Source organism: Ahaetulla prasina, chromosome 8 (genome assembly GCF_028640845.1).
Source record: "Ahaetulla prasina isolate Xishuangbanna chromosome 8, ASM2864084v1, whole genome shotgun sequence".
Lineage (NCBI taxonomy): Eukaryota > Metazoa > Chordata > Lepidosauria > Squamata > Colubridae > Ahaetulla > Ahaetulla prasina.
The window spans coordinates 53,447,114-53,470,730 of NC_080546.1; the positions used below are offsets into that span (position 1 = coordinate 53,447,114).

Consider the following 23,617-nt stretch of genomic DNA (forward strand, 5'->3'; position numbering starts at 1 on the left):
GACAGTCCTGCTTTTTAATAATTTGTCCCGCGTCCCGCAGCAATTCCAAAAAGTCCCAATTTTTTTTCTTTCTCTCATTTTGAAAATGGAAGGCGGCAACGCAAGAGGAGGAGGCGGAGAAGGGGGAGTGGCGGAGAAGGGGGCACGAGAAGGAGGAGAGATGCCGCTTGACTTCACCTGAGAGGAAGAGAAGAGCTGAGAGGAGAGCCAAGGAGAGCCAAGCCTGCCTGGAAGAGCCGAGAGGAGAGCCGAGTCTGCCTGGAAGAGTGGAGAAGCAGCAGCCACTCCTCCTCCTTCAGGGAGGTGGCAAGACTCAGCGCGCATGCGCAGCCTCCCCCCAATGGTGTCCCGCTTTGCCACCGCTGAAATCTGGTCACTTTATGAAAATGGCCTGTTTGCCAACTTCCAATCCCATGGAGGACCTCTGGGGGGCGGGGTTGGGGATGGCCATTTTTGCACCCCCCCCAACTCCTAGAAAAGCTCTGGGGCCAGGTGAGAGAGAAAAACAGGCCTATCAGGCCATCGCGTGCCAGGAGCAGAGGGATGAGGTGTCATGCACGCATATGCGGGGGTGTGGTGCATAGAATTATGGGTGTGGGCATGCACATGACCCCGCCCCCCCCTCCTGGCACACGATGGCAAAAAGGTTAGCCATCACTGTACAACACAAGCAATCATGAGTAACTTATTCAATAAAATAATGCTTTAAAGCATGGGAAAAAGAAAGAAGAATTAAGCAATGCTTTTCATTATTTATATGTAAGTGACATTTTTAAAAGTAAAGATATACAGGCTTTTTGCTGGAAGGAAAATGTTTTGTGTATAGCCAAAATATTTTGGTTATACCCAATACTTTTAATATAAAGATGGCGGCTGAATTATAGGCAACCTTTATAAAATAAAAACATTCCTAAATTATACTTCAATTTTTTAAAATGACATTTCAGATGCCATTTTTGCAGGAAAATATAAAATGCAGATATTTCCTATTCCATGTAATTTTTTACATGGAAATACATGGTTTCCAGCAATTGCTAGTAAGTTATCTTTAAACTGCAAGTGTGGTGCTGACTCTATATTTTTAGTTCCAGATCTATATCTAGATCTTTACCTCCAGCAGTACTGGAATACAGGTTTATAATGAACATAAAAAGGAAAGCTTACCTATAAAATAAGATAGTAGTATTGCCAGAAGCACAGACACCCCAACAGCACAGAGGGCTGTACATTTCCAGCTACAGTACTTTGAAGACTTCTTAAATTTAAAAGCACTTCTTGATAAGGTGTTTCTAGGTAATGGTCGTGTAGGAGGGGAATAAACTGAGCCAGATGCCATTGTGTAACCCGGTGTTGCAGTACTGAACAGTGGTGTTGTCCCTGTTCCTGTTTTGAATAGGAAATGCCTGCAGAAAAAAAAAATACATACATTTAAAATCTACACAAACTAATTTGTAAAATGCTTTATATTATTTTCTTAATGTGTTATCTATTATATTTCCCTGTGTACTTATTTAATCCTTCTTAGATAGGAATAGTTTTAAACATGATATTAAATATTTTCGCTGCAGGTATCAAGTACTGTGTGGAAAAAGTTATTAGAATTGTTGACTAATGCTGTTTCCAACATGATTTTCTAAGAGGATTGTTAAATCAAATTAATTGGAAACATTTTCTAAAGAACATGTAAAACTTTATATATCCAGCAAAACAGTGTATAGTTTGTACCACCAACTGGATAAATATTCCCTATATTATGAAAGCCCCATGAGTTCAAGAATAAGAAAATAAATTTCTTACATGATAAGATAAAGATAAATGTTCTATAGGCCAATCTAGTCTCCTGTTGACTTCTGTCAGGAACCTCTCAGCTGCACTACATCCTACAACATCTTGAGTCTCCAAAGACCTATGCAAGGGTCCTTTTTGTAGACTTTAGTTCAGCATTCAATACCATCATTCCAGACATTCTTCTAACTAAGCTAAACCAGCTACAGGTACCGGAACAGATTTGTAAGTGGATCACAAGCTTCCTAACAAACAGGAAGCAGCAAGTGAAGCTATGCAAGATCACATCAAATACCTGTACAATTAGCATAGGAGCCCCCCAAGGCTGTGTGCTCTCCCCACTTCTCTTCTCTCTGTATACCAATGACTGCATCTCCAATGATCCATCTGTTAAGCTACTGAAGTTCGCAGATGACACAACAGTGATCAGTCTCATTCGAGACAATGACGAATCCGCATATAGACGAGAGGTTGAACGACTAGCCTTGTGGTGCAACCAAAACAATCTGGAACTGAACACACTCAAAATCGTAGAAATGGTGGTAGACTTTAGGAGAAACCCTTCCATACTTCCACCTCTCACAATACTTGACAACACAGTATCAACAGTAGAAACCTTCAAATTTCTGGGTTCTATCATATCGCAAGATCTCAAATGGACAGCTAACATCAAAAACATCATTAAAAAAGGACAACAAAGAATGTTCTTTCTGCGCCAACTCAGTAAGCTCAAACTGCCCAAGGAGCTGCTGATCCAATTCTACAGAGGAATTATTGAGTCTGTCATTTGCACCTCTATAACTGTCTGGTTCGGTTCTGCAACCCAACAAGAAAAACACAGACTTCAGAGGATAATTAGGACTGCAGAAAAAATAATTGCTACCAACCTGCCTTCCATTGAGGACCTGTATACTGCACGAATCAAGGAGGGCCGTGAAAATATTTGCAGATCCCTCGCATCCTGGACATAAACTGTTTAAACTCCTACCCTCAAAACGACGCTATAGAGCACTGCACACCAGAACAACTAGACACAAGAACAGTTTTTTCCTGAAGGCCATCACTCTGCTAAACAAATAATTCCCTCAACACTGTCAGACTATTTACTGAATCTGCACTACTATTAATCGTTTCATAGTTCCCATCACCAATCTCTTTCCACTTATGACTGTATGACTATAACTTGTTGCTGGCAATCCTTATGATTTATATTGATATATTGATCATCAATTGTGTTGTAAATGTTGTACCTTGATGAACGTATCTTTTCTTTTATGTACACTGAGAGCATATGCACCAAGACAAATTCCTTGTGTGTCCAATCACACTTGGCCAATAAATTCTATTCAAAATTCAAAACAAAATACTGCAAGAATATATTTTGTAGGTCACGACAGCTCAAAAAAGCAGATTTATTGCCGTAAAACTATGAAGTCATTATGAAAGAATGCCAGCGACTACTAAATATCAAGTGAGAATTCTATTTACATTTCAATCACTGTTCAATTTTTTAATATCTTTCCCAGACTTGCTACCAGTTAAGGTTTTTAAGTAATATGGTTTCCATTTTTTCCATATTTTGGTAATGATATGACCTATTTGTTTTTATACTTCTGAATATGTAAAAATAACTCTCATACCTTCATACGTGGGTTTCTTGACATTCTCCAATCCACCTAACAGGTTTGGCATTGTGAGAAAACAGATGGCGACCGGATATAAATCTAATATACTATATATAGTTTTAAAAATAATTGCTACCAACCTGCCTTCCATTGAGGACCTGTATACTGCACGAATCAAGGAGGGCTGTGAAAATATTTGCAGATCCCTCGCATCCTGGACATAAACTGTTTCAACTCCTACCCTCAAAACGACGCTATAGAGCACTGCACACCAGAACAACTAGACACAAGAACAGTTTTTCCCCGAAGGCCATCACTCTGCTAAACAAATAATTCCCTCAACACTGTCAGACTATTTACTGAATCTGCACTACTATTAATCGTTTCATAGTTCCCATCACCAATCTCTTTCCTTTATGACTGTATGACTATAACTTGTTGCTGGCAATCCTTATGATTTATATTGATACATTGATCATCAATTGTGTTGTAAATGTTGTACCTTGATGAACGTATCTTTTCTTTTATGTACACTGAGAGCATATGCACCAAGACAAATTCCTTGTGTGTCCAATCACACTTGGCCAATAAATTCTATTCAAAATTCAAAACAAAATACTGCAAGAATATATTTTGTAGGTCACGACAGCTCAAAAAAGCAGATTTATTGCCGTAAAACTATGAAGTCATTATGAAAGAATGCCAGCGACTACTAAATATCAAGTGAGAATTCTATTTACATTTCAATTACTGTTCAATTTTTTAATATCTTTCCCAGACTTGCTACCAGTTAAGGTCTTTAAGTAATATGGTTTCCATTTTTTCCATATTTTGGTAATGATATGACCTATTTGTTTTTATACTTCTGAATATGTAAAAATAACTCTCATATCTTCATACGTGGGTTTCTTGACATTCTCCAATCCACCTAACAGGTTTGGCATTGTGAGAAAACAGATGGCGACCGGATATAAATCTAATATACTATATATAGTTTTAAAAAATAATTTTAAAATGGAAAGGTCAATACTGCCCTCTTCTGTGATGTTCTATCAGTTTTCAGTCTAGACTATATCAATGTTTTTTTAATATCATAGTACATATAATAACCAGGAGAATCAGTAATTAACTTTTTGAGATGATCCAAGGTCAGGTTGTGCTGTCATCTAGTAAAATTCTTTTATAGACTAGGTTTGGGCAAAAAAGTGCCAACAACAGAAATATCTTACATGCATTTTTAAAAAGCTGCTGAAATTCCCACACCCCAAATCTATTGGACGTAATATTGATATATTGATGTCTTCTTTAGTCAACTCTAAATGATATGTATAAAAATATATTATTGTACACTATACATTCCCATAGTTCTGCAGGCAATTTTCTTGGAAAAGAATGAGAAATGATTTATTCTTGTTCAGAGCGTGGTAAAAATAAACCCTAAAAATATTGCTGATATTTTTAGCTAAGAATAAAAAGGTAAAGGTTCCCCTCGCACATACGTGCTAGCCGTTCCCAACTCTAGGGGGCAGTGCTCATCTCCATTTCAAAGCCGAAGAGCCAGCGCTGTCCGAAGACATCTCCATGGTCATGTGGCCAGCATGACTCAACACCAAAGGCGCACGGAACACTATTACCTTCCCACCAAAGGTGGTCCCTATTTTTCTACTTGCATTTTTTACATGCTTTCGAACTGCTAGATTGGCAGAAGCTGGGACAAGTAACGGGAGCTCACCCCATTATGCGGAACTAGGGATTCGAACCGCTGAACTACCGACCTTTCAATTGACAAGCTCAGCGTCTTACCCACTAAGCCACTGCATCCCAGCTAAGAGTAGAGATAACCAATTATTGGGTGACTACTAAAATACAGCAAGGGGACCAGGCCAATCAGTTCTTCATATTCTAGAACTAAGAGTAATGGTGCATTATTACTTGCGGTGTCATCATCTTGCTTGAGAAATGTCACAAAACATATTCTCCATATTCATTATAGACAAAAATGAAATAAAAAAAAGTTCTGTAGCAAGAATATATAACAGGGGGATGATGTGGAACAGCAGCCTGGACATATGGATAGAGATTTATTATCCTAACTGTATTCAACTATGCAACTCGCTATCCAGAAACAATTCCATTAATAAATGTGACTATTAAAAAAAATAGTATAGGAATTGGTCAAAATCTTTAGTGGGATAGGCATACCAAAGAAAATGTTCACAGTTAATGATCTAATTTCCAATCAGCTCTGCTTAGTTTTATCCCTAAATCTGCTTTATGCTGATTTAGGGATAAAAGGGATGCATACCAGTCCTTATCATCCCCAAAAGACAGTCTCTCTGAAAGAATGAAACAGACTCTGAGGGCTGTGCTTCATAATTATTTAGGATACCTGATTACACACATAAGGAAATCCCATAGCCAGTTATGGGAGGCAACCAGGAGGAAGGGGATCGGACCTTACTAAGAAGGCTGGTGTGAAAACTTAGAAGGTATTAAGAACTTAATAGAATATATATTAACTCAGAGAAAACGGTTAAATGCACAAGGACATATTGGCCAGAAATAGTAACAAACAGCCAGGAAAAAACAAAAGAGGCAGTATGATAAAGGTTTAAAATCAAAGCAATTCAATGTGAGAAACCAGGTATTATTGTTATTACCTAGTAAAAGAACAAATTGCAAACTAAACAGCAAGGTCTAATAAGAATAACTGAGCCAGTGAATTATGAATTTGAACTTGAATAAAGGGAAAATCTATTATGCTAATCTCGTAAAGAAATGGCTTGATAAAACTGAACTTGAGGCAACTTTATTTGCATTAAAAGAAAGGAAACCAGAACTGTTCGATCAAGCTTGGGATATAATCGTATGGAAAGGTACATATTAACAATGGCCCACATGGTTTTGTGCAAGAGAGGTAACATATGTTATCTCTTGTGCAGGAGTTGCACTAGTTGCTGATTTGCTTCTGGGTCTAATTCAGGATGCTGACTGTCACGTTTAAAGCCCTACATGGCCTGTATGTTAAAGCCCCTTTTCTTAAGGAGGTCTATGTACTAGGACCTAGATAGACCTCCTTCAGGTTCTTCTCCATGGTGGTTCATTCCTAATGGAACATCATCCCTGTGTAATTAAGATTGGCCTCCACCTTGATGCTCTTTTAGAAGACATAGGTTTGGTAGTGACCTGAACATCCCAGGGTGATGGGGAGCTCATCAAAGGGTTTGTTTGATTGTTGTTGCAAGGGGCAAGGTTTACTGGATTTTATGTTTGGGGCTTTATTTCTGTATAAAACCTGGAGTCACCATGAGTTAGCCATATAAATTTGCAAAATAAATAAATAAAATTCAATTCAATTCAATTTATCTGCAAATCAAACAAAAGGTACAGAAAAGACATTAAGTGACTTTAAAATATGTTAAACATGCAACCAGGATTAATGGATAAAAGAACATAGTACAGAAAGGGAGAAACCCAACCTATTCAACAGCATACCCACAGGTTCCCAGAATATCTAAAAAAATTTCTAGATGTTCTGGAAACCTGTAGGCAACCAACTTAATAAAGTGAAGTAGATAAGATGCTCAAAAATTATAGAACCATCTGTAAGTCACTGGTGTTCTCCAATCATATTACTGACAAAATCAAATGAAGAAATATGATTTTGTGTAGCTTTCCTGCAAATAAACTGAGTGGCAAAATTTGAAATATTATATGACCCAAGTTGATGGCCTTTTGGATGGCCTAGATGGAACCACTATTTATTATATTTGGACTTACCCAAAGGATATTGCAAATTCTACTGGAAAATCATTCAAAAGAGACACAGTTGCCACCCCACAAGGCCTCTCTCAATTCAAGACAATACTTTTTAGGCTATATGGGACACTATCCACTTTCCAGTGTCTTATGAATAAATCCTACCTGGTAAAGGGACATGGTACACTGTGTATCTAGATGATATTCTCATCTATCACTGGGGAAACACACCTTCAACACCTGTTAGTACCTGATAGTTTAAGAAAAGCTGATCTAATCATAAATCATAAATCCCGAAAAGTGTCATCTGGATATCAAGAAAGCTAATATTTAGGGTTCTGTGGGAAGGGCAGCTAGAACTTGAACAAGGGAAGGTTGAACCCTGAAACCTCCAAAGGATTCCGAAAGGTTGAAGCCTCTGAAACAAAGAAAGAAGTCTAATTTTTCTTAGGAGTAGTGGGGTATTACTAAAGGCCATTCCTCATTTTTCTACTTTGGTTCAACCCCTCACAAATTTAACAATAAAAAGCAGAACTCACATAAATTAAGTGGATTAAAGAATGCCCAGAATCATTTGATAAAATAAAAAATGCACAGTATGATAAACCAGTATTAAAAGAATTAGATTTTACCCAACCCTTTGTCCTCAGATAGATGCCTCTAATGTAGGCTTTAGGAGCAACCCTTATTGAAGACCATAAATAGACTACCTATCTCTTGAAGCAGCCTTACTAAGAATACAAAAATATAATACAGTTAAAAAAGAAGCATACGTGCTAAAATAGGCAATCAATACTCTGGATTTATCTATGGAATCAGGACTTCTCTGTGATAACCGATCATCAACCATTCACTTAGCTATAACAAATAAAAGATACCAATTCATGACTGACCAGATGATATCTGAACATACATACTGATTTAATACTGCACATCAAGCTGGAGAGCAAAATATCATTGTGACTTCTTAAAGACAGTGAAGTTGCACTAATGATGTGAACAACAAGCAAACAAGCAAAAATCAAAGATTCTGTTGATTATTTTTTCTTTAAAGGATCGAGGTATGTGAAAGGCTGCTTAGAAAAATCACAAGTTATCTATGCTGCTTATTCCTCTATTTGAGCTTTCTCCCCAGCATCAGATTGGCACAGTTGTCAATACAACTGCAACCTTGAAATAGGCGTGAGAAGAGATGGGAGAGAAGGGACGATACACATATTCTGAACAGTCTGCATCCACAAGAAAACAGACTAAAAACAGCCAAATTTAAAAAAAAAAAGATTTTTTCTTTAAAGGGAGTATACCAGAGGAAAAGAAGTATAGAGACACAGCAAGGAAAAGTGCAAGTATAAATGCACAATGTGGAGAGTTGTACTCTACACTGTAGCTGGTAACAAGAAAAAAACAGAAGCAATTTCAGAGAGAGGAATTAAGGCAGAACAAGCAATTAAAAAAAACCTCACATACAGATTTGTTTTATATTTCCCTTTTGTTATCTTCATTTTTTTTAAAAAGTATCATCCCAATTCTTACAGGGAGATATAAGAAAACACATGTCTAGATTTCAGTGTTTTTGTGTCTCTTGAGTCTGGGCCAATCTAAGTATATAATAATGGAACCTAATACAATGGAAAAGAAGAACCTATGACAAACTAAGGGCTATATTTGGTATTTGAATGAAATGCCAGGCGATGGTCTCCAAAAAGCAGTGGGCTGACCTAAACAAAATCTTAATTTATGTTTACATAACTTACATGCATAATTAAATTTAACTACAGTTAAAACTATCATTTTCTAATTCTGTATTTACAGTTTAATCCTTATAGTAAAAATCACCCCAAAATTATTATTTGGAAGCAAGTTTTGAATTGGAATTACATCCAAGATACTAGAGGGTTGTACTTGGTTCTGGCACCTCAGGTTGTACATCTCTGTTGCACAAACTTTATAATGACAAAAAAGGACCTTTCATTTTTCATCAATATGGGCTTGCATGACAGATATAGACATTCATTTAGAAGCTCACATGTGGAATGTAGTGAGTGATTGTTCTGTTTGACAGAAAAACAACACACAGAGCTCTTCATTTGACAAATAGGTACCTTCTCAGTCCCCAAGTAAAAGTAAGGATAATGCATCCAGGCTTCTCCCTCTTGAATATTTACTCCTTCACTTCTGGAAAAAATGCCATCAATTTCCTATGCTAGATGTCAGTTTATTGCTTTTTGGTCAAGTCACAGCTAGCAATTATTTCACTGCATTTACACTGCACTTGCACTTGCACTGCACAGCATAAGCTTTATTACAGTTCTAGATTAGCCTTCAGTCATTCAACTCTGTACATCTTCATATAACCAGAAATTTCCACTTGATAAAGACTCAAGCAAGTGGATCAAATGTGTTCTTTTAGAGATAATTTGGAGCTCTTAGTGGATGAAGTCTGTGTTCTATGCCTTAGGATATTTCCTAAATTTCAACACTGGGCATCACTAATGGGCAAGAAAAATACTTCTTCAGCTGAGACTCCGGAAATGCAACTAAATAATTAATCAATTATATCTATTGAAATAGACTTGTTGCTGAACCTCTGTTTAAATGATTTCTCAGTGTCCTGTATTTTAAAAATAACTATTTAACCTAAAGTGTTTAAAGGAAGGACGTATCACAAAATCAACCGAATAATCATACAATCATACAGCTGGAAGGGATCTTGGAGGCCTTCTAGTCCAACTCCCTGCCCAAGGCAGGAATCTTTATACCATCTCAGGCAAATGTTTGTCCAATATTTTCTTGAAAATGATTAATTAGTGGAACAGCTTGCCTGCTGGAGTTGTGTGCTCTCCATTGCTGCAGGTTTTGGGGGAAAAAAGGTTGGACAACCATTATAAAGGTTTCCTGCCTTGGACAGGGTGCTGGATTAGAAGACCTCCAAGGCCCCTTCTAGTCTCATGATTCTATGATAAATTATTGCTATAGGCTGTTGAAAATGCCACTAAGTTATGGTTTACTTGCAGTCAAAATCCTGATTTTGGATGATCCCTATATTTCCTTATTTTTCATTGGCAATCTGCCCTTGAAAGTCAGCAAGTAGTTTCTAGCAGCATTTTAAAAGTTTCATGTTTTAAAAGTGTAAACCTAGTGTTGGTAAACTTAATGTTATTGCATTTTTAAAAAGGTATTTAATTAGCCACTTTTATTTTCTCCTTTCCCCCCCAGCAGGCTATTCATGAACCACATGTACCATTCATTCCAAGAAATGAGCTTGTACTTTTGTAATCTGGGGAGTAATGTATGTTTTGTTTCACAGAAGAATATATGTATTGTATATAAAATTGAAAAAAACTAGAGTTTCAATAAAATCCCCAGAATACAGCCTTAAGCAGCTTTCTTTTCTTACTTTTAATGTCTTTTTATCCCAATGAACCTACATTTAAGAATGGTAAATTAGATAATCAAGTATATACAAAAACCATTCAGTAGAAGAAATTTGCAGCAGAAAAGTATTCTACTAGTTTGATTATACGTTTAAAAAAGAAAATTACCACCGAACATTTCGGATTAGAATGAACAATGAAAAGACAGTATCTGTTGCTTGCTTTGTATTGATGTGTCTAATATTGCCTTCTATGTAGGTTTAAGTGTCGTAGTTTCAATGCATGTAATTATACATAGAATGCATACAAACACTTCATATTACCTCATCTCAAGTAGGAAAATGACTGCTAGTGCACAAAATCCCATTACTGCTGATGTTGCAGTAATGTAGTATTTGAATATTTAGACACAAACTTGGGAGCTATACTAATTCTTTAAATTCCCAGAAGCAGCAAAGGAGATATATTATATGTATATAAAACTCTGTTCCTTTACTATAGTTAAAACAGAAAGCTAGACTTTCTCCTATGCATAAATGAGAATTGAAATTACAGGAATTAATTTGGAAGGTTTTTTTTCTTTTTTTGAAATGCATGGTAGTACTGACTATTTCTCTATCCTGGGTTTCATTTAGCTGCCAAGAAATAAGCTTCTTATAGTAAGAATATGTAGCTTATGCTTTATGAACTATACAGAGATATAAGATATTCTCTTGTGATTCTTGCTTACAAATATTAGTAATATTACTATTAATGTAAGACTAACAGATTTTCTGCTACACTATACCTTTTAAGACTATCAAGTTATTTAAACACATAACAAAAAATTCAACTATTTTTGTTTCAGAAGAAAAGACAATTTAGCCAACTTTTCCTATTCTGATCAACAGAGCCATTTGATAAATACTTAAAATAATGAGATGAGAGATGCATAAAATGGTTCAAATTCAGAACACCTTTGTAAGCTTTACATCTAATTGTTCCAATCATACCAGAAGGGTTCTCATACTGAGTAGACCAGAAATAGAGGGAGCAGGATAATGATAAAATCAGACTTGAAAAAGCAGAGAGAAAAAACAGCAATGAAATGAAAGGGAAAATGGATGCAAAATGCATAGGCAGTTTATAGGAAAGGAGGTTGCACGGGGGCCATGTTCAATATTTGACCAGACCACGGGGAGGTCAGAAATTGCACTTTTTGTTCTCCTGCTTTCTTACAGAAACACTGTACCCCAGCCATTTTAACAAAAATTCTATCTGCTATGTTGTATATTAGTAAGGATGATAAATGATCTCTTCAGGCAGACAGGCTGCTGAATTCTAAAATCTATTATGTTTCTGAACTGATGGGTTATTATCTTAGGACATGTTTCACACCAGGAGGCAACCCCTGTTCATAGAAATTCAAAACTAAAAGCTTATACATCTCACATTTCTGTTACTATATTAATACCTTCTAACAATAATTTCAAATAAAGTATTTCAAATCTGCCAATTACCTGTAACTTGGATTTCCATAAGAAATATATAAATATACATCTGCTGATTTCTGTTAAATTGTGATTATGAAAATGGATTGGTATTGTGAAATAACTGCTTTAAAGGGAAGAACACATTAAATGTGAGTGTGAAGTACTGGATATTTGTAAGATTTTAATGACAGCACACTGTTAGATGTGTCTTAGTTCTAGTCCAGTGGTAGTCAACCTGGTCCCTACCGCCCACTAGTGGGCGTTCCAGCTTTCATGGTGGGTGGTAGGGGTTTTGTCAAATTGTCAAATTATAAATTTTATAAAGTTACTTCCCTACTTTATAAATCACCATGACTGTGGAACCGGTGGGTGGTTAGAAAATTTTACTACTAACAGAGATACAAAAGTGGGCGGTAAGTATAAAAAGTTTGACTAGCCCTGTTCTAGTCTATAAACTGAATTATGGGTATTGGTTAATTTATTTTTTAAATCCCTCTTCAATCTTAAAAATATTATTTCTATACTCATAGGATTATGAACACATAGAATAGTTTTGATTGGTCCCCACCCAGGCTGTGAGAGGCTGGCACGGCCGTATAAACTCCAGCAGCTGTCAGCGGCAAGAGAGGAGCCCGCTCTACAGCTGATATGGCGGCAAGCAATAGTGGAGCAAGGGAAACCACACCAAGGCTCTAGGAGGCTGGTGCGGCTCCTGCAGCTTTGATCCAGGTGATCCAACACAGCAGAGCCCAGCCGCAATGCGCGGAGCGAGCACCCGCAAATCAGCATCCCCAACACCAGTGATGGTAGCTGCGGGGAACGGAGAGGGTGGGAGGCGCCAAAAGTGGGCCACCCCCCAGCTCAAATCCGTAGCCACGTAGCCATGTTTCCTGTCAAACAGACAACAAGTGGTCAAAATTGGCAACGCTATATCAAATCCTGTTCCTGTCAAAAGTGGCGTTCCCCAAGGTAGTGTTCTTGGACCAACACTCTTCATACTATACATAAATGATCTCTATGACCTCATCTCAAGTTATTGTGTTCTCTTTGCTGATGATGTCAAACTATTTAATACCACTAATAATACTTCTACCCTTCAAGAAGACCTCGACTTAATTTCCGATTGGTCTAAGACTTGGCAACTCCAAATCTCAACCAGCAAATGCTCAGTCTTACATATTGGAAAAAAGAATCCTATCAACAAGTACAAACTTGATGGTCATTACCTTACTGACGACCCCACCCTGTCAAAGATCTTGGAGTTGTCATATCAAATGACCTTAATGCCAAAGCCCACTGCAACTACATAGCAAAAAAGGCTCTAAGAGTTGTAAACCTAATTTTACGCAGCTTCTTTTCCAAAAACTTTACACTACTAACTAGAGCATACAAAACATTTGCCAGACCTATTCTTGAATACAGCTCATCCGTCTGGAACCCATATCACATCTCTGACATAAATACAATAGAATGAGTCCAGAAATATTTTACTAGAAGAGTTCTTCGCTCCTCCGAAAACAACAACTTGAAATCCTGGGATTAGAAAACTTACAACTCCTTCGACTTCGACATGACCTGTGTTTAACACACAAAATCATCTATTGCAATATCCTTCCTATAAAAGACTACTTCAGCTTCAATCGCAATATTACAAGAGCAAAAAATAGATTCAAGCTTAATGTCAATCGATTCAAACTTGATTGCAGAAAATATGACTTCTGTAACAGAGTTGTTAATGCTTGGAACTCATTACCTGACTCCATAGTCTCTACTCAAAATCCCAAAATCTTCAACCAAAAACTGTCTACTATTGACCTCACCCCATTCCTAAGAGGACTATAAGGGGCGTGCATAAGAGCACAAAAGTGCCTACCGTTCCTGTCTTATTGTTCCCTTCATTATATCAAATTAATATAGTTGATGCATTTTTTTTACTTATATATATATATATATATTCTTCAAGATACATTGTTTTATTTATGACAATGTTTGTGTATTCTGTTGTGACAAAAAGAAATTTTTAAAAAAAAGACCCCTCCCCAGCTGTAAGGCACCCAGTTCAAGTCAAATCAGTAAAAGGAAAAAAAAATAGAAGTCCAGGGAATTATTCAAAGCTCAGCTCCTAAGCTACGGAGTGAAGGAAAATGCGTCCATAAACTGAGACTGAGTTGAAAAAACTGAGGAACGTCACCAGGGAGGTGGAACCTCAGAAGATTCAACTCAGTCCATAGAACTAGAGCCTACAATAATCCATCCTAGCACTCCCATCACCAAACTATGGAGAATGGACATTTTTTATAGTACAAAAAAAATAGTAACTCAGTTTCTACATTGCTAAGTTGTCATCACTACTAGATTTTTTCTGAGTGCATCTGAAAACTTTAAATCTTGAATGATTTGAAATTTTGCAGTGTTAAAAAACATTCATTCTCATGAATCTGATACCCTTTAAGTTCCTCTTAGGTATGCCACTATCTTAAGAAGCATAATGAGCTTAATTAATATGAAACAGCAATAGCTATATGAAAGAGCTTAGCTGTGATTTCTTCTTTATATAGCCTCAACTGTGGCTAAATTTAAAAAAATGATTTGATTATGCTATTGATAACTGTTATAAGATTTTTAGGTGTTGCTTTAATCTTGCTTTTAACTAGATGATACAGTATATTAATTTTTAATATTTTTATGAGCTGTTTAGAACAGAGATATTTTTGGGTAAAAGTGTATATTTCAAATAAAAGAAGAAAACAGAAAAAAAAATACTATGATAGGCAATATACTGAGGGCCGGGATAGCTCAGGCAATAGAGAAGCCTGTTATTAGAACACAGAGCCTGCAATTACTGCAGGTTCGAGCCCGGCCCAAGGTTGACTCAGCCTTCCACCCTTTATAAGGTAGGTAAAATGAGGACCCAGATTGTTGGGGGGGCAATAAGTTGACTTTGTAAAAAAAAATATACAAATAGAATGAGACTATTGCCTTATACATTGTAAGCTGCCCTGAGTCTTCGGAGAAGGGCGGGGTATAAATGTAAACAAAAACAAAAAAAAAGTTTTTTTTCTTTTAAACCAAATGCCATATTTACCTTAGATAAATATAAACCTTTTAGATATTAGTACAGACCTGTCATACCTGGAGGACTACCTATACATTAACTGCCTGTGTAAAATGCTAAGTCATATCACAACTTGTAACGCACACTGGATTACTGCTTTCCAGACTGAAATTCTGAAAGGCACATCACTGGTATTTCTGACCAATCTGAAAACAAGGCCAATTCAATCCACTGTATTACAGTAAAATGAAAGATGAACAACACATCAGATTTAGTCATACTATGTCTATATTTTAAAAAGATCCATGACTATCTTGGGAAAAATTAAACTAAATTAATTCTACTATTGCATCTGAGAAAAAAGTGTTTTTTCAAAACTCTTTTAAAAAGGATTAATCAATATTTCTTATTATTTTAAATTATATTTAAAATGGAAAAGAAATGACAATTTCTATCATTAAATTCCTTTAGGACAAGCTGTGCAATGTAACTCTCAGTGGAAAAAAATGATTTTCTTTTCTTCTATAGGCGGTGACAATTTTCAGAAAAGGAAAGAAGGACTTGGTTCTTTTATTCATATACTTGTTTACTTTTGCTGACTTTTGATCTAGAAGTGGATATAATTTTTTCTAAATAAATATTTCTAAAAATAAGTATTACATATATTTAAATTCTTCCCAAACAGTGGTGGGTTTTTAAATTTTTTTACTGCCGGTTCTGTGGATGTGGCTTGGTGGGCGTGGCATGGCTTAGTGGATGTGGCTTGGTGGGCGTGGCAGGGAAGGATACTGTAAAATCTCCATTCCGTCTCCATTCCAGGGGAAGGTTACTGCAAAATCTCCATTTCCTGGGACTCAGGAGGCAGAGAACAGATGGGGGCAGGGCCAGTCAGAGGTGGTATTTACCAGTTCTCCAAACTACACAAAATTTCTGCTACCAGTTCTTCAGAATTGGTCAGAACCTGCTGAAACCCACCTCTGTTCCCAAACACACTTTTTTAAAAATCTCAAAAAACATTTCCCCCATTATTTTAAGTATAAAAACTGCCAATAGTCAAAACTGAACTTGGGATCTTAGATATAAATTGCAGCTTAATGAACCCAAACCTTCAGATGACCATGACAATTAATTTATCAGTCAACAAAGAGAGGACTGAAGAATGTATTCCCAGGACCCAAGCTTCAGGATTTTCATTTTCACTGAACAAATATCAGAAAAAACATATTATTGGGCATGCTCATTCTGATAATTATTTATTGTTCCCTGTATCCTGAAATATTTATGCTTCTTCTAGGATGAATTTACTTTCTTGTGAACTTTCAATATTGTGAACTCTAGTGTATATTCCCTCTGAGTCATCTCTCAAGCCATCTTTCTGGGAGATGTTTCTCCAGGTGTGCCCAAATTTCTCCTAGTACACAGGCACCTGGGAGATTATAGCATCATGCTAAGCAGAATGTACCTTGGTTCTTGACTCTTTAGACCGGCTATTGGTTGAGTGCTTTGGTTGTTGAGCATGGGACCCTCAAATAGGGGCCCTCTCTAATGCTTTTTTAAATCTGATTGCAGATTGAAAGAAGGAACGGATTTTAATTATTTTAAAATATATATTTATTTTACTCAGAACAAAGTTAAAGTACAAAATAAAAACCCTGAAAAACCCCCCAAGAAGCTATAACAGGAAAAAAACACACAAAATAGTTAGAACGTTAAAAAAGATACATCAAAAAACACAACAATGTATAAGTCAGTGTATAAGAGGTAATGAATTGGAAATGGTAACAGGTGAGCCAATGGGGACTGTTTGGACGTGGCTCAGGTTCACTGATGTGTATATATATGAGTGCATCTGTGATTCTATAGCTTCTGTGATTATTGATTCTGTACTTTGGATTCTGAGTTCTGGTTCTGGCTTCTGCTGTATGGTATTGTATATAAAGAAGTTTCTTATATAAATGAATCCTGCTGAATTATTTACTTGTGTGATGGTTGGATTGCTGCAAACTCCAACAAACACATTATGCACCTATTATCCCTTCTAGTTGAATACTGACTAATATTCAGTACAACATTAGTTCCCACCACTTGCGAAACAGACCCTCCCAAAAATTTTTAACTACTAAATCTATTTACAACTTGTTGACCTGTCTTTTATGTGTTATATTAATGACAAAGTAGTTAGCAGGAAAAACAATAATAATGAAACAGAACAAAATTAATGTTTCAAAACTCTGTTAACAAACTGTTATCGTAACCCACTCATAGAAAATTTACCACAGCATCTTAACTATCCTGAATCATCCCAAATGTTATAAATAGTTCATTCTGGGACAAAAATCCATGTTTGTAGCTTTTGTCCTAACATTATGTTTACCACTTAAAGTTCATTTTGGTTAAATAGGCAACTGCAGAAGTTTAATTAATAAAATGTCATTAACTAAAGCAGAACCAAATCTGTTGCGATAGCAATAGGGAGAATTAAAACGGTAATAAAGAAAAAACCAAAAGGTTTAGGGCTTTCAGTATTTTAGAAAACATAAATTATGCGTTCTGTGGCTATAGAACATTGCTGATAAGAGTTCAGTGATTTTTCTTGGCTGCTCTATGGCAACAAATAGTGTTTTGTTGTTTTCTTTTCAGTTTGTCTTCTAAGTAATTATTCCTGGATCAGTTTATCCTTTCTTTCTTCAAAAAAAAACCCCTAATTGGATAGCTTCATAATTTGAGAAAAGCATAGGTAAATCCTTTAGCAAGTCTTCAATGGACTGTTAAAATGGGTATGTTTGTTTTGTATGGCTTAATTTTAAACATTTGATTGTCTGATATGTTCCGTATGAGAATGACAGCATCGACTTATTTTATTAATATGATTTGTGCCTTACCTTCTTCTTATAAAGCAATCAATGGATTTTCTATATAAGCTGGTTCTTGAACTTCCATTGTAGTGTCCCAAAATACATATGTGATCAATGAAATAATGCTTTGTTTAGGACCATTATCTAAAATAATTCACTCACTTCTCTTTTCACTATTTTTCTTCTTCTATTTCCCTTCCCCATGCTTAACAGTTGTTTTATAACATTTGCTTTATCAAGACTAGACTCCATATATCTTACAAGTGGATTGTGATAAAGCTTATGTGATAATAAACTGCTAGCCTTTAATGTGCCACAAACTTTTTGTTGTTGCAGTGGCAATCAGGAAAAACAGACAAAAAGAATGCCACCAAATACAAATCAAAAGACAAGAAATAATAAGAATCATATGCAAAATTTAAAAAGCAGAAAGTATCTACATTGCTAAAAGTTGCTCTATGACGGAGACGGTAAATAAATAAAACAAATACATGCAAACTTCTGTAATAGAACCACCATCATCTTTCTAATCTAATTCTTATTTACCAAAGATGAAACATTATTGATGAAAATTAAGAGTTGTCTGACCATTAGACCAGCATATGTAAAAAAAATGAAGTAGAAATTACATGCATCAAGTTAATGACAATACAGTGACCTTAGAGACAATGGCCTGTGCTAAACCTTTAGAAATGATCAAGAAACAGGGATTGCAAGAATTTATTGTTATCTTTATTGTTGTATGGTAGAATAACAGAACTTTGAAAATTTGTCAGGTTTTATCTCTGCTCTAGCTTATGCTTTTCTCTTTCTCTGGATTGAATAATATTTTTGAATGCCCTTCCCCTTAATAGCTTGCTCCTTCCTTCATCATACCCAAGATCAAGTCTGCATTCCTTCACAGCTCTAAAACTACCACGAAGTGTTGGTTTATACAGTAAACTAACCCCAAACTGCATATACTCCATGCTGGCTAGTGTTAACCCTGTATATATGAGAAGAATTAAATTTAAATGTCAGATTGGGACAAGGTGGTAGCACCAAATGTGGCTATGGTAAATTAAAATTCCAGCTGTGCTAACAGAACAAGGGAAGCACAAATTCCAGATTTCTAGTATGCTGAGCATAACTGTAGTCTTAAAGGTCCTAAAGGATTACCTGCTTTCCAGTGGCACATTACTGCCAAGGACCCAGCTGTCCTGCAGCTGGACCGACTCGGGTGTGGTTTGCAGCTCGGCGGGCAAAGCAGCCGGCGGGGCCGGACTCTGGTTCCTCCTATTTGTCAGTGAATTTCTGTTAAGGGAGGTGATAGATGGGTGATTCTGTGCTGAATGCTGCTTGTGAGAAGGTGGCAAAGGTTGCAGGGTCGACTGGCCTTGGTTATTTGGAGGTTGCTCTGAGAAGAAAGAAAATTAAAGTTTGTTATAGATCATCCTTATCTTTGCTAAAGCTAAAGCATAAACTAATATCCCATTTTCTAAAATATTAGCATATATTCTATTAGTTGTCTTCAATTACATTCTTTAAAACTTTACCCTTAGTAGGCAAAGATCTAATTAATATACAGCAGATGGTACAACTACTTTTGGCTTTAATTTATTTCAGTTTTTAATGACTTATCAATATCTATACAGGAAATCATGACATATCCTCTAATGTGATCTTAGTTTTTTTTAAAAAAGCCAATTTTGAAATTAAACAGGCAATTTCAACAAAATATGTTTTTGTATATATCCCCTATAATTATGTAATTAAGACTTTTAAAAGGAAAAAAAACAAGCTTCATTTTACTGCAATAAATTATTGCAATTTTGCTGCTAAACAGCAGGAGATTATCCTAGTTTAGTGCCTTTCAAATCAGGCAGATCTGCACTATGATCTGCTAATAGATGCTAACTATCCTCTAGCAGAAGGTCACTCTGTGAAGCAGATGTTGCTTCATGGATATTTAACAGACTGAATCACATCTGATTACAACGTCAGAAGACTCATATACTTAATGACCGTTACATCCATTAGAACACATATAGAACAGATTTTCCAATTTCACACTATGTGATATAACTATGTTTCAAAGTGAATCACAGGTAATCAGAGAATCTTGCAATCACAACAATGGTATAAAGATGTTATGTCTTCAACAACAATAAAAGATAATCCCAGGCAGGATAACTAGCATTAGTTTTCAAAATGTCTTATATTCTATATTTAAGATTTTTTTACCTTGCATATATAACAGAAATACATGGCAGATATTATAGACCAGGTATGTTTCTGCCTTATGTACAAAAGGTTTTTTTTTCTTATAGGTATCAAATTGATCCTCACTTAATTGTTTCAGACTAAAAATGTAAAGTGGAAAACAAATATGCACAGTTTAAGCATGACCAAAATTAAAAATGTAAAACATTCTCAACCTTTTCTTGGAATTTGGCTTAGAAATACTTCAACAAAAGCATATGACGCATATAAAGAATATGTTATTATTCAGGTAGCATACAATTAATCAGCTTTGCCCTTATCAACACCAGTGGGTGTTAGTGCATGTGATTAAAATCAGTATAGAAAGCTTTAGGGCTTCAGGATAATTTAAAAGACTAAAGCTCACAACAGCTTTTAAAAAGAATCTACTTAAAACTTTATCTGATTTAGATTAGAAGTTAATTATCAGTCAGTAGAGAATTAACTTTCATCATTATATGAAAATATATATAAAATGATCAGTTGCACAACAGGAAACCACATCTTACATCTCTATATATAGAATACTAATTTTGCCTCCTGTCTGAAGAGACTAATATTTTTGCTATGTGCTTATTCATACTTTACACGTCTGTTTTTTCAGTGCAGTTTTGTTTAGCAAAATCTTGGATACTTATACACTACCATTTTATAGTACAGTATCCCAGTATTTCAAGATCATATTCCCCCCTCCTTTTAAGCAGTAAAAGCACCAGTGATACAAAGGAGGTGAAAGTGAAATCATTTTACTCATTACTTTATTTAATGGAGGAGAGGAGACGAGACATCTAGAACTCCCTTTATGGCAACTGTAAATTCCCAGTGAAGAAAGGCATAGTCCTATACTTCTCTGATTTTATATATTTATTTTTAATTGCTAATCAAACTTCCCTGCTGCCATTTCAGCAGGGTTTGCTTTGAAATAGGTCAGCGAGGAACTAAGCCTAGGGCTACTGTAAAATAAATCACAGTGAACTGTATTTTTATTGTATAGTTTAACAAAATGTAACTGTGCAAATTTCACCTCTACAAATTAATTAAAGAAGCCCAACTTTTTTCAGAGTTTTGACAGGCCAGAAAAAAAAGATAAGTAACTTAAAAATTATTTGGTATTCTATTTGGGGAGATTTCATGTAAAGATCAGAGATGTATTCTGGCTGCATTTTTGTGTGAAACATTTCTTTCAAATTATTTTCAAAGCATGTAAATTCCTAATAATTACCTTGACGTAATGCAAACTACACTATTTTCCTACAAAAATGAGCTCTCTAGTTTGTATGTTACTATTTGACCAGATAAGAGTGCTGTTGAAAACTCCAAGTGAGAATCAGAGTGGTTATTAGAGAAGAAAAGGCAACAGGCCTTATACAATCAAGATATAATCATACTGAAAAGCATCCAATAGTCTTGGCAATGGATCAATATTGATGTCTATTCTTTCTATAAAGCTCCTGCATATGGAATAGTTCCAGAACAGTGCTCCAGATGAGCGATCCTTTAACATGGGAAAGATTACACTGCACTAGCATCTATTTCTGCCAGATGCATGTTGTCTTATTGTTGTGACTAATGTTACATTAGTGATCCAAGATTTTTATTTGAACACTTGAGTCTTCCGAGATAGAAATAATGGACCACAGGCAAAAACTATGTAAGCAGTTTTACACTTGAGTCTAAGGTGGTCAATTACTATAACTTTCATAATTGTGTGGCAGACAAATGTTCAGAAGGTGCAGTTTTTCCTGTCACATTGCTGCAATGACGGGGCAAGCCACAGCTGTCAAAACCTATTCATTCCATATAGCTATTAGGGATGCTGGAGCGCCTTTCAAAGCCAAGTTTTGGCAGGTCTAATTGATACATGTGAAAGATTCTTTTCAATCTTAGTGAAATGTCAGTCAGTTGTTGAGTGATTCTGAAGCAGCTGTGGCCAAGTATATTCTAGGTGTTTGGCTGACAGTTCCATTTTGATGCTAAATAAAGAGGGGAAAAAAATATTCAGCCTAAATGGTTTCAAGACAACAGCTACAATGAATGATTAGAAAAAGGCACATATTCAACAAAATGAAGGATCATGGAAGCGAACAACTACATTAATCTAACTAGGGCAGGAAAAAATACATTGTTTAGGCATTCAGAATATAAAATATATCATATATTTGCTACATACCAGTTAAAAGTAGTTCAGCAATCTCATTCAACCAAAGCTGAAGTATACATAGCAAATATATGTTTCACTGTATAAATTATCTTTGTAAGATAAAATCACAATTCTATAAAACTGATGAGTTGATAATGCACTGATAAGCAGTGAAGTTGAGTGGAAGCAGTAGCAAACATAATACTGGCAGGCCACACACAGTCCTACAATCTATGAATGGGGGGGGGGATTTAAATTAGGTTAAGTCCTCAAAATCCATGACTGTCCACATAATGCATATACATCAGAGGTGGGTTTCTGCAGGTTCTGACCTGTTCTGGAGAACCGGTAGTGGAAATTTTGAGTAGTTCAGAGAACCAGTAAATACCACCTCTGACTGGCCCGATCCCCGTCTATTCTCTGTCTCCTGAATCCCATTTCCCGGGAGGAAATGGAGATTTTGCAGTAACCTTCCCCTGGATTGAGGAGGGAATAGAGATTTTACAGTATCCTTCCCCTGCCATGCCCACCAAACCACATCCACAGAACCGGTAGTAAAAAAATTGAAACCCACAGATATACATATATTATTTTTTGCTGTCATGAGTCAAGAATAATTAATCATAGTAATATGACTACCATGTATATGCCAGCATCTATACCACAGCAAAGAAGATTCTTCTTCATAATGTAGACTGTCAATGCTATGGATAGTGTAGTTGGGAAGTGTTGAAAATACTTCTAAATAGACAAGACTTCTATCAACTTTAGTAGTAAAATATGCAGGCCAAGCTTATATTACCAATAATTAATCAAAATCACTTATCCATAGCAATCCTTCCTCCACTGATAACGCCTCAATTTTCATACCATGTACACATGACAATTGTTTTAGATCCAATATTATAGTGAAAAAATATGATACTCAGTTTCTGAAAAGGACCATAACAGTTACTAATTTCAGTGATATGAACTGGTCAGAAGTATACTAAATAGGTTTAGACATTTATGGTAAATCATATAGACTTAAAAACAGAAGACTAATATAGAGTAGGGAGTGAGAGTTGTGGCCCACCAGCGGCTAGCAGAGCTGGCAGGAGATTTGGACAGTGAGGAGGTTGGGGAGGAACGTGGGCCAGTCCTGGAGTCTGGGGAAGGCTTGGACAAGGCTCTGCGTCGGAGGCAGAGAGGGGGCCAGGGCCGTGTGCTGCCTCTGGAATCTGACATCAGCGGGCAGAAGAACACTATGAGCCTGTTCCCAGTGTGTGCATGCGCAGAGCTGCCAGAAGGCAAGAAAAATTAAGAAAAAAG

At 36.1% G+C, this 23,617-nt stretch overlaps 1 protein-coding gene across 4 annotated transcripts in view; it reads right to left on the bottom strand.

Moving 5' to 3' along the window:
- The window catches only part of TENM3 (teneurin transmembrane protein 3), a 502,165-nt gene that overhangs the window by 149,724 nt on the left and 328,824 nt on the right, over window positions 1-23,617 (bottom strand). For all 4 annotated transcript variants that reach the window (XM_058192837.1, XM_058192839.1, XM_058192840.1 and 1 more), the window contains 2 exons: window positions 19,084-19,321; window positions 1,165-1,403 (listed from right to left, as the gene is read on the bottom strand). In XM_058192837.1, coding sequence (XP_058048820.1) covers window positions 1,165-1,403; window positions 19,084-19,321 — 477 coding nt within the window. The remainder of the gene's footprint in view (window positions 1-1,164; window positions 1,404-19,083; window positions 19,322-23,617) is intronic.